The following is an 11,802-nucleotide window of genomic DNA, read 5'->3' on the forward strand; positions in this document are numbered from 1 at the left end:
TTTTAACAAAAACTTCTTTCGGTCATAAATTCCACAAAAAGAATAACTGACCGAAGCCAGGGGCGTATTACAATTGAAAACTGGAATTCAGTAGTACTTTTCAGTATTTGGTTAATTTTTTCAATAGTTTTAGCAGTAATTCGCCACTTGTGCCGAAGTCGAAAACAAACCAGGTGGTTGAAATTAATTTCGATTATGGAATCTATGCAGTTTCACAACACTTTCCATTTTTTTTTGGTGAAATTGAGAGTAAATGGTCGAAAATTCTGGCAAAAACTAGCAAAAAATCGAAAGAAAGCTCTAATTTCCCACAAAACCCAATGAGGAATTGTTCAGCAAATGAGGAATTGTAAATAGTCACCTGGAATGAATTCGCCGGCTTCTGAACGGTCTCAATATTTTCCGTATAATAATAAATATAGAGCAGCACAAATAACACAATCAAAATCATTACTTTAAATCACGTTTAAATCAATAGAAAAAACTGCGCGCATTTCATTCAAAGTTTAGTAAAATGCTGACAAAAATTGGGACTATAAAACTGTTTTAAAAAAGTCTATCATGAAAGGAGATAGCTCGACCAGTGACGATCCATAGACAGTGCAAAAATTTCGAAAACGTCATTTTTCGCGCCACACTCATATAGTATGTACTACCAGAGCGTCTCTTATGCTGCCCCCTGTATAGAAATAACAATCAAACGAGAGATTAAAACCATATTCGTCATACAAATTATTTATTTGTTTGTGCTATTCAGAATAACATGTTTTTCGACCTAATGGCTTTACAATTAACTTTATTCAGCCTTTGGCGAGTGCAAATAATATGTACAATCACGGCCCTCAAGTAAATGATCCGAACTTAAATCGTGGCCAATCGGAATGGTATGGTCAATATTATTTTTTTTGAATTCGTCCCAGTTTTTGGCGCAACCTGCTTTGATGTCCCTTAGTTTGTACAATTTCCATGAATAATTATGCCAACAAGTATGTATTAAGATCATACTGCATTCCGGTTGGTTTTCGCCGTTGTTTGGGTAGATGTCGATGTGTCCAATCTTCCGTTCATAACCAAACCATTTTGCATCTGTGTGAATTACTTGCACTAGTTTAGCATTGTCACGTTGAACTGACCGAAGATCATTCCAATCTTCAAAGCATGGTGACGCCGGATCTAATGCGATTATATGTGCCATTTGTAGTTTATTTTGTGTCAAATGATACCCCATGTTGCCAATTATATGTGCGCCCAAACTAAATCCAACACCAATCAATTTCGATACATCTATTGCACCATCATCAGCCAATGTTTTTATTAAGTATCCCGTTCGATCGCCAATGATTGGAGCATTGTGCGCATACGTTCCATAGTTAAACGGACCACCATTGAGCTCGTCCCAGTTTACGTATAAAACGATACCCGATCCAACGCGATCCTTAAGATTGTTGGCAAAATCAAATGAATTTGACATTATACCTCCGGAGATTATGGTAACGTTTCGCGCTTGTCTTATTACATTTGCAAATTTTTTGTAGTTTTCGCTTCTATCTTTCACATCTTCTAAATTTATGTTGTAATCATGGCCAATTATACCAAATTTCAAAAGTTTTTCAACCTTAAAAGGATTTGGACTATGAAACGAACAAGGTACCAAAGAATATGTAAGTTTTCCAATGTCCTCGGTCAAAGTTTTGTTAGATGACGACGAAACGAGCGGGAAGAATCCCACTGTTTTTGTAAAATGTAAAATAAATTGCATTACATATATGTGAGAACTATTTTGCCTACGCTCAAACGGCGAAATATGGACTGTTACCTTTCCTCGGAGCCACCTTTAAATACTTCGTTGTGTCCGTTGCAGAAATGGAACAAGATAACAGACCAAGCAAACCAACCAAAAGTACAAATCGACCAAGCAGACTGTTGATAGTCATGATTTTCTTAGTGGACCACAAAGCTTAACACGAAAAAATTAGACTGAGCGAAAGAATACTGGGACTGCTGACTGTCACCTATTTATTTATATTCTGAAATATCTAATAAAATGAAAGCTCTGAATATTTAGAATTTCTTCTCCTGAAAAATGTAAATTTGTCCAAAATAAAATAGATTTTTCATTATATAGAACTGTATACAGTAACTTACTTCAAGAATGTTGGAAGAAATGAACCTAACGAAATGTAGCGAAACGTAACAAACTGTATGAAAGTTACGATAAGACATTATAGCGATAAGCAAAAATTATTTTCAACATATCCAATTGATTTTACATCCATTTTAATTAGGTTGATATTAAACTTGCATTTGCTGAAGTTGATATGTCCAATTACGGAAATATTGTTACTGAAAATCACATTACTATGTCAATACTCTTAGCCCTTTAAGCGCAACTAAATAATAAACCTTGGTTCATACATTTATTTGAAATTTCCTACACAGAGAAAATTGAATCAGTGAACCCTGCAAATTCTATTGGTGAAAAGTAAAAGTACCAATAGATTGCATTATTGAACCCTGACAGTCTATTGGTGAAACGTGTTTCTACCAATGGAATTTTTTATTTGTATTGGTAAACTCAATACAATATAAACAGCATTAGTAAATTTGGCACTTATACTAAAATTACCAATACAAATGAAATATTCTATTGGTGAAATGAAATTTCACAAATAGAACTTTTTACTTTTCCGTACACACCGTGTCAAGGGAAAGTATAGCAATTGGTCCCGAAAACTTTTTTCGCAAAATTAGCTCAGATCATCATTAAAACTCATGAAACGCGTAGAAAACCACTTTTTGAGACACTTTTCCGTTCGTGTGCCGCCGTCGTCGTCGTCGTCGTCGCCGTCGTCGTCGTCGTTGTCGTCGTCGTCGTCATCGTCGTTGTCGTCGTCGTCGTCGTCGTCGTCGTCGTCGTCGTAGCTGTTTGTTAACACGATAACTCAAAAAATAATTGAGATAATCAAAATCTGGAAATTCCAAAAGTTTTTTATTCGAAAAACTTAGTTTAAGTTCGAAGATGAGCCATTTTCGATTTGATCTTGGGGTACTTGCACTAAGAAAAACATCAAAAAATTGACTTTTTTGTATGGGAGTTACCTGTAAATCGACTCCGATTGGCTTTAAACTTTCTGGGATTTCATTTTCTGGGAGAAAAATAAGATTCTGAAAGTTTGGAACCAATCGGAATCGATTTACGGGTACCTCCCATAATTTTTTTTTTGAAATTTTGACTGAAATTACCGAATTTTGGACCATTTTGTATGGGAGGTACACGCTAATCGATTCTGATTGGCTTCAAACTTTCTAAGGTTTCATTTTTTGAAGAAAAAATAAGATTCTGAAAGTTTCATGTTGATCGCAATTGCAAAAGTTTGATTTTTTGTCCTCAATTTTTGTCGAAATTTCCTTGGATCTTTTTATGCGTTTTTAACGCATGGAAACATTTGATTCTACGCGGCGCTCGATAGAAACAATCGACGAAATCTCAAAGTGATTGCACAATTCACATTCTACAACCGAAAAAATGAAACTGTTTTGCATAAAGAACAGAGAGTGCATATTTGATGCTGAGGCAGCTGGACTGAAGTGAATTTGCTGACTCAGGCTACTGTGCGCCACCGAGCTTTCTTTTGCGTTACCGATCAAAATTTCATAAGAAAAGTGCTTTGTTCGAAGTAATTGTGAATTTTCTTCGATTTCTCGAACAAAAAATGATTCAAAAATTTACGACAACCTTTCGAGAAATAAATTGAAGCGTTGAACATACTTTGTGCTGCCAACTTGATTACAGAGTATAAATTCTAGAAAAATCCACTAAGAATCATTTTAAAATAGTTTAGCGTCGGCAACGGATGAAAATAAACTGACCATAGCAAACATGAATCACTCATTTTATATTAATTAATCAATAAAAATTTAATCAAATTAAGTCATATGTCGGAAACGAAGGACACATTTTCGAACAACAACAAAACAATCTAACTCAAATTGTGATTTTATTGATAGGAACTTGGACATAACCGTATAAAATTGGTATTACGTTTGCACTATGGATTTATATTATTTTATTGAAATTCCTAGCATAGTTTACATTCAAATTGAAAATGAATTCACATGAACTTTTTTCTGTGCTACTTAAAAATTGTATGTATCATGATCGACCATTCCACACGAAATCAGCTGAAAATCTCCGAATTATTTAAATTATTAAAAAAATATTTTTATGCCGCTGGCGATGGCGAGTGCAAATAATATGTGCAATCTCGGCCCTCAACTGAATGATCCGAATTTAAATCCTGGCCAATCGGAATGGTATGGTCAATAATATTTTGTTTGAATTCGTCCCAGTTTTTGGCGCAACCTGCTTTAACATCCCTTAGTTTGTACAATTTCCATGCATAAGAATGCCAACATGAATTTAATTCCATCTCATTTCCGAAGCAATCCGGTTGATTTCTGCCTTTATTTGGGTAGATATCGATATGGCCAATCTTCCATTCATAACCAAACCATTCTACATCTGTGTGAATCACTTGCACTAGTTTAGCATCGTACCGTTGAACTGGCCGAAGTTTATGCCAATCTTCAAAGCACGGTGACGCCGGATCTAAAGCACTACAAGGCCGGATCCAAGGTATTACAAATTCGTGTTGGAAAGAAATCAAATGACGAAAGTTTATTCCAAAAAAATTTCAATTCACGAAATAAATTTAATAAAATGCATACTATACATACATTATATGTGCCATTTTTAGTTTATTGTGTGTCAAATAGTACCCCATGTTGCCAATTATGTGCGCACCCAAACTAAATCCAACACCAATCAATTTCGATACATCTATTGCGCCATCGTCAGCCAATGTTTTCATCAAGTATCCCGTCCAATGGCCAATGATCGGAGCACTGTGTGCGTATATTCCGTAGTTTACTGGACCACCGTTGAGCTCGTCCCAGTTTGCATAAATCACGCTATCTGGCCCAACGCGATCCTTCAAATTGTTAGCAAAACTAAACGATTTTGTATTTATACCGCCCGCAATAACGGTAACGTTTTGCGCTTGTCTTATTATATTAGCAAAATTTTTGTAATGTTCGCTTCTGATTTTCACATCTTTCAAATTTATGTTGTAATCATGGCCAATTACACCAAATTTTAAATGACTTTCAACCTGGGATGGACCAAAAAGCGAACAAGGCAACCAAGAATATGCAGAATTTCCAATGTTATCGGTCAAAATGTTGGTAGATGGCGACGCAACGATCGGGAAATGTCCCGCTGTTTGTGTAAAACGTAAAATAAATTATAATAAACATAACACACATAAAACAACATTTTTAAAGCATAAAAGTTCTATTCGTGAAATGTCATTTAACCAATAGAATATTTGATTTGTATTGGTAATTTCAAGTGCCAAATTTGCTAATACCGCCGTTGAATTTACCAATACAAATGAAAAATTTCATTGATAGAATCATGTTTCACCAATAGACTGTCAGGATTCAATAATGTAATCTATTGGTACTTTTGCATTTCACCAATAGTATTGGCAGGGTTCACCAATTCAGTTTTGTCTGTGTACCTATATTTGTGAGAGTTAGTTTGCCAACGCTCAGACGGCGAAATATAAACTGGTACATCGTTAATATTGTTTTAAATTGCATAACTTTACCTTTTCTCGAAGGCCTTAATAACTTTGTTGTGTCAATCGTTGAAATGGAACAAGATAACAGACCAAGCAAGCAAGATAAAAGTACAAAGCGACCAAGCAGACTGTTGACAATCATGATTTTCTTAGTGGACCACAAAGCTTAACAAGAAAATGTAAACGGAGCGAAAGAATACTGACTGGAACTACTGACTGTCACCTATTTATTTATATTCTGAAATATGTATGAAAATCAGCCTATTATTGAAAAAAAGAATTCTAGAGAAAAAAAATTTATCGAAATTCTACTATTTAAGATAAAATAAACATTTTATTATTCAGTAGCTTACTTTAAAAATGTTGAGAAAAAAAAACGTAGCGAATTTTATGAACTTACGATACGACATTAAAACCAAGCTCGAAAAAAATATTTACGATGAATATGGGGGATATTTATATTTAAATATCGGTGAAATGTTTACACTAAATAAAAAATAATAGCGAAATATTTGAGATAAAAATATTTAAGACGAATATCAATTTATTGCAATTTCTTTTTCATTACGTATTACCACTGATTACAAACAGTTAGCAACATGTTTTTTCAAGTTTTCAAACAACATTGATCTGCGAGTTTCACTCAAAACATTTTTGTGGCGTAAGCAGATTCGTTCGACGTCACAAATATGTGACACATTCAGTTTAGTGAGCGACTGAAGTAAACCATTATAGTGGAATCACGCGCAAATGTACGCGTATGATTTCTTTTCAAATCATGGCACTTACTGGCAACAGCGATTGTGCTGCTAGAAAATGCGGTGGCCAGCGTAACTATTAAGCGAGTCGTCGCATGAAAAGATCCGATTTTCCGCGACGTTTACACTTACATAAAGGCATGTGCATAAAAACGGATCTTTTTATGCGTTTTTAACGCATGGAAACATTTGATTCTACGCGGCGCTCGATAGGAACAATCGACGAAATCTCAAAGTGATTGCACAATTCACATTCTACAACCGAAAAAATGAAACTGTTTTGCATAAAGAACAGAGAGTGCATATTTGATGCTGAGGCAGCTGAACTGAAGTGAATTTGCTGACTCAGGCTACTGTGCGCCACCGGGCTTTCTTTTGCGTTACCGATCAAAATTTCATAAGAAAAGTGCTTTGTTCTAAGTAATTGTGAATTTTCTTCGATTTCTCGAACAAAAAATGATTCAAACATTTACGACAACCTTTCGAGAAATAAATTAAAGCGTTGAACATACTTTGTGCTGCCAACTTGATTACAGAGCATGAATCCTAGAAAAATCCACTAAGAATCATTTTAAAATAATTTAGCGTCGGCAACGGATGAAAATAAACTGACCATAGCAAACATGAATCACTCATTTTATATTAATTAATCAATAAAAATTTAATCAAATTAAGTCATATGTCGGAAACGAAGGACACATTTTCGAACAACAACAAAACAATCTAACTCAAATTGTGATTTTATTGATAGGAACTTGGACATAACCGTATAAAATTGGTATTACGTTTGCACTATGGATTTATATTATTTTATTGAAATTCCTAGCATAGTTTACATTCAAATTGAAAATGAATTCACATGAACTTTTTTCTGTGATACTTAAAAATTGTATGTATCATGATCGACCATTCCACACGAAATCAGCTGAAAATCTCCGAATTATTTAAATTATTAAAAAAATATTTTTTATGCCGCTGGCGATGGCGAGTGCAAATAATATGTGCAATCTCGGCCCTCAACTGAATGATCCGAATTTAAATCCTGGCCAATTGGAATGGTATGGTCAATAATATTTTGTTTGAATTCGTCCCAGTTTTTGGCGCAACCTGCTTTAACATCCCTTAGTTTGTACAATTTCCATGCATAAGAATGCCAACATGAATGTAATTTAAATATATTTCCCGAGCATTTCGGTTGATTTCTGCCGTTGTTTGGGTAGATGTCGATGTGGCCAATCTTCCGTTCATAACCATACCATTCTACGTCTGTGTGAATCACTTGCACTAGCTTAGCATCGTCGCGTTGAACTGGCCGAAGTTTATGCCAATCTTCAAAGCACGGTGCCGCCGGATCTAATGCGATTATATGTGCCATTTGTAGTTTATTTTGTGTCAAATGGTACCCCATGTTGCCAATTATATGTGCGCCCAAACTAAATCCAACACCAATCGATTTCGATACATCTATTGCACCATCGTCAGCCAATTTTTCCATCAAGTATCCCGCCCAATGGCCAATAATTGGAGCATTGTGTGCAAACGTTCCGTAGTCCAACGGACCACCATTGATCCCGTCCCAGTTTACATAAACCACGGTACCCGGCCCAACGCGATCCTTTAGATTGTTGGCAAAATTAAATGATTTTGTATTCATACCGCCCGCAATAACGGTAACGTTTCGCGCTTGTCTTATTATATTAGCAAAATTTTTGTAGTGTTCGCTTTTGGTTTTCACATCCTTCACATTTATGTTATAATCATGGCCAATTACGCCAAACTTTAACCGTTTTTCAACCTCTGAAAGAGTTGGACTGAAGCGTGAACAAGATACCAAAGAAAATGTATAATTTCCAATGGCATCGGTCAAAGTGTTGGTAGATGGTGACGCAACGTTCGGGAAGTGTCCCGCTGTTTGTGTAAAATGTAAAATGAATGGTATTGCATATGTGACAACTATTCTGCCTACGCTCGCTGAGCGTCGCTCAGACGGCGAAATATAAACATCAAAACTAATACGAACATTTTTAGGTAGTTGTATTTAGCTAAGAGACCGTATGTGTACTGAATTTTTTCGAATTACAGTACGGTTTTTTAACTGAAAATCCATATTGATATGGTAATTTCGAGCGAATCGTCCTAAAAATGTTCGTATTAAATCAGAGCCGTCACCTCACCACCGTTGCTTGTGTATAAAGCAAGTAACAAAACCATTCATCAAAACTAATATCGTTTTAAATTGCATTAACCTTACCTTTTCTCGGAGCCACCCTTAATAACTTTGTTGTATCCGTCACAGAAATGGAACAAGATAACAGATTAAGCAAACTAACCAAAAGTACAAATTGACCAAGCAGACTGTTGACAGTCATGGTTTTCTTAGTGGACCACAAAGCTTAACACGAAAAATTAGACTGAGCGAAAGAATACTGGGAATACTGGCTATCACCTATTTATTTATATCTTGTCCATTGAATATTTAGAAATTCTTCTCCTGAAAAATGCAAATTTATTAGGATTCTACAGTATTTATTTCAAGAAAGTCTTTTTGATTGATCGGTTTGTTCGCCAATTCAAAATATTCAAATATTTTCATTTTGCTATTGTATTTAACCTTCAAACCGTAAATTGGGCACTGTGTGCCCAAAACCAACTCTAAATGCTTATATCTTAATTATTTCTTATCATAAATTAATAAAATAACTATGGTTCGATTCGTTGAACATTTGGCTACAAAAATTGCGTTAACATACCCACATACGCGCACTAGCTTACCACATATGCGCGCAAACTTGTGTGATACGCTATACGTAAAATGGGTGCCTGAGTGCCCATATACATTTTTCGACGAATTGCGTATAAAAATTAATGTGGGAACTATGAAATATACATCATTGGAAAGATCTTGAAGAGTACATGTAATTTGAGTTATAAAACATCAAAATCGATCATCATTTTATCAAAATGTGGCCATTTTATCAATTTTGGCCAAAAAAAATCCAACTGCCAAATATTGGCCAAATGCCGGCCTATTTTGAAGTTTTATACCAAAAATGACATCTACTTTTCAAGACCTCTCTAGTGATATACATAACTTTTTGATCCAACCTGCCGTTCAAAATCTCAATTTTTGACGTCAAAATCGGCAATAGTGGAATTTGTATGTATATGTTTTTGCCTTCATTTTTGTGAAGAGATCAACATTGCAATTCCCACTTTATTGAAAAAATTCCAAGAAACTTGCTGTTGTCTTTCAAATTTCCATTTTTTATGACTTTTATCACATTTCAAAGTAATTTCCATACTTTTCCGATCAATAAATACTGAAACATTTACATTTAAAAATAAAAATTTAAGAAAAAACTGACATTTCCCATATAAAATGCATTATGGGCACTCAGGCACCGATTTTACGAACAACGTTAGAAAATACATTTTACGGTTTGAAGGTTAATGCAATGCATTGCTTTATGTGGGAATTTGTTGCAAAATGTGTTATCTGAAAAGAATTTGAAGCATGTGCAGTGCACATTGTGCACGCGAACGCCTACTATATATTAAAATCACCCAAAAAACCCACCCACGAACAAAAAAAACTCAATTTTTCGGGGTGACTTTTTGCCCTGAAAGGGTGGGTTTTTTGGGGTGACATTTTTAGCAATGTTTCTTACCTCGTCAAGATCTACAACTTTGTCGAAGAGAATATAGCAAAATTCTCAGCCGTTTAGAAGTTGAATTTTTGAAAATCGCCGATTTTTCGTACTTTGGGGGTCCTTGGGAACCCTCCTGTGAACTGGAGAAAGTTTTATTTGTACCAATCGTCATCATTTGAGCCCAACTACCGAACCCAGATGGAATTTTGCGAGAAAAAAATTGAAACATCGGAACGTTTACTGGTCATTGACCATTGGTCAATGGCATTTAAATGTGATGGAATTTCTGTTTTTTAAGTTAATGCTGTAAAATGGTAAATTCTGATGGTTTGGCCAATTCAGGCCCGAAGTACATAAGCGAAGCGCGCCGAGAAGGCTAGTTGGCTTAACTTTACTCTACAGAACTATTTGGAATATGAATATTTTTTTGATTTTATGATTTACCGTTATTTTTTGACAGGTGTGCATTTTTCAGTATGTAAGCCTATAAATTCTCAACCGTTGCAAATAAAGCATTGATCACTGCAGCAAAGTCTTAGAACTTCAGCAGAGCTATGCAGCGCACTGTACTAAAATGTACTAATCTGTACTAGTTTGTACTTAATTGTACTAAATTTGGAAAAATGGTCCTAGTGCATTTCCAGCGATTCCTAACAATTCTAGGAGGCAGCACATCGTACTAAATGGTACTAAGCTGTGCTAAAATGTACTAAAAATGTAAATGTATCAAATCGAACGAAAGAAACAAACGAAACTATTGTTAATTTCTTAGTTAAACTGCGTAGTGTCCAACAACATCCACTTGGATACACTCTATTGAATGCCGAATTTTTTAACCTTATTGACACTACAAGAGTCGGATTAAATTATTGATAATAAATTTAATTCTAACCTGAATGCATTTCGGGCACTGTTACTGCCCATCATCAGCAATCACGACTAATTTGTCGACAGGAAAATCAGCTACACGATGACAAATTCACACGCCAATGTACGAATTGAGATGAGACATACGAAATGAAAAAATAACAACACTCGATACAAAAAAACCACACTCACACACAAACAAATGTACCGTAAACTACTTTAATTTGGCAAACAGTGGCGATTCGATATTGCCTCTGTCTTGGTTAAGCGATTGGTTTTTAGCTTCGTCTGCCTGTATGTAAATTGCTTCGTATGCATCAAGCCGACGGCAATCGTTCACTTGTTTCTTCAGTTTCACACAGTCTTTGTTTACATTTGTGTGGCCGTCTATAAGAACGTGTGCGGCTACAGCTGACTTGTTCGGGTGGTTGAGTCGAATGCATGCAACATGTTCACAAAAACGTTTCTCAATACTCCGTTTTGTTTGTCCCGTGTAATTCTTTTTGCACTCACCACAAGTCACTGTATAAATGCCAGATTTTTTCAGTGCATCAATCTTATCCTTCGTTGAGCCTAACAAATTAGACAGTTTGTTGTCGTTTCTAAATACGATTTCCATCTGGTATTCAGCGAATTTTTTCTTTAGTTTATTTGTTATGCTCGGAAAGAATTCAAATGAGACTCGCTGTTTCTCTGGACTGTCTCTTTGCGAAAAAAGTGTCGTAAGGCTCATGTTTCTCACTTTATTGCTGTGTTTATAAATGAGTTTATCCACCATTTGAACCCGTGAGCATAAAAACAACGTATTGACTCTTCGCCGATGAATACGAAACGCAAAAAAATCGCCGAACAAAGTGAAACACCAATCTGTTATTGGATCAA

The 11,802-nt window shown here is 35.3% G+C and overlaps 3 protein-coding genes across 3 annotated transcripts; all 3 read right to left on the reverse strand.

The window, feature by feature from the left end:
• Window positions 1–725: 725 nt before the first annotated feature.
• LOC129569860 (phospholipase A1 1-like) lies at window positions 726–1,989 on the reverse strand. The gene is made up of 2 exons (XM_055449048.1): window positions 1,817–1,989; window positions 726–1,728 (listed from the first exon to the last, which is right to left on the reverse strand). Exons 1-2 carry the CDS (start codon window positions 1,932–1,934, stop codon window positions 797–799), a joined length of 1,050 nt encoding a protein of 349 aa, XP_055305023.1. The 5' UTR covers window positions 1,935–1,989; the 3' UTR covers window positions 726–796.
• Window positions 1,990–4,119: 2,130 nt separating this feature from the next.
• Window positions 4,120–5,787, reverse strand: LOC129569854 (pancreatic triacylglycerol lipase-like). Its single transcript, XM_055449041.1, has 3 exons — window positions 5,673–5,787; window positions 4,738–5,278; window positions 4,120–4,617 (listed from the first exon to the last, which is right to left on the reverse strand). The coding sequence occupies exons 1-3, from the start codon at window positions 5,785–5,787 to the stop codon at window positions 4,224–4,226; spliced, it is 1,050 nt and encodes a 349-aa protein (XP_055305016.1). The 3' UTR covers window positions 4,120–4,223.
• Window positions 5,788–7,370: 1,583 nt separating this feature from the next.
• LOC129569855 (phospholipase A1-like) lies at window positions 7,371–8,057 on the reverse strand. The gene has a single exon (XM_055449042.1). The coding sequence runs from the start codon at window positions 8,055–8,057 to the stop codon at window positions 7,371–7,373; it is 687 nt and encodes a 228-aa protein (XP_055305017.1).
• Between the last annotated feature and the right edge of the window lie 3,745 nt (window positions 8,058–11,802).

This window comes from Sitodiplosis mosellana, unplaced genomic scaffold (assembly GCF_009176505.1).
Source record: "Sitodiplosis mosellana isolate CC-2019 unplaced genomic scaffold, AAFC_SMos_1.0 Smas_scaffold_46, whole genome shotgun sequence".
Lineage (NCBI taxonomy): Eukaryota > Metazoa > Arthropoda > Insecta > Diptera > Cecidomyiidae > Sitodiplosis > Sitodiplosis mosellana.

Bases quoted from the DNA above. Each gene is read 5' to 3' on its own strand.
- LOC129569855 (XM_055449042.1), bottom strand. From the start codon at position 8,057: ATGAATACAAAATCATTTAATTTTGCCAACAATCTAAAGGATCGCGTT.
- LOC129569854 (XM_055449041.1), bottom strand. From the start codon at position 5,787: ATGATTGTCAACAGTCTGCTTGGTCGCTTTGTACTTTTATCTTGCTTG. The intron at 5,279-5,672 runs GTAAAGTTATGC...TTACACAAACAG, and splicing joins ATTAAGGCCTTCGAGAAAAG to CGGGACATTTCCCGATCGTT. The intron at 4,618-4,737 runs GTATGTATAGTA...CCGGCCTTGTAG, and splicing joins CTAAAAATGGCACATATAAT to TGCTTTAGATCCGGCGTCAC.
- LOC129569860 (XM_055449048.1), bottom strand. From the start codon at position 1,934: ATGACTATCAACAGTCTGCTTGGTCGATTTGTACTTTTGGTTGGTTTG. The intron at 1,729-1,816 runs GTAACAGTCCAT...TTACAAAAACAG, and splicing joins AAAGGTGGCTCCGAGGAAAG to TGGGATTCTTCCCGCTCGTT.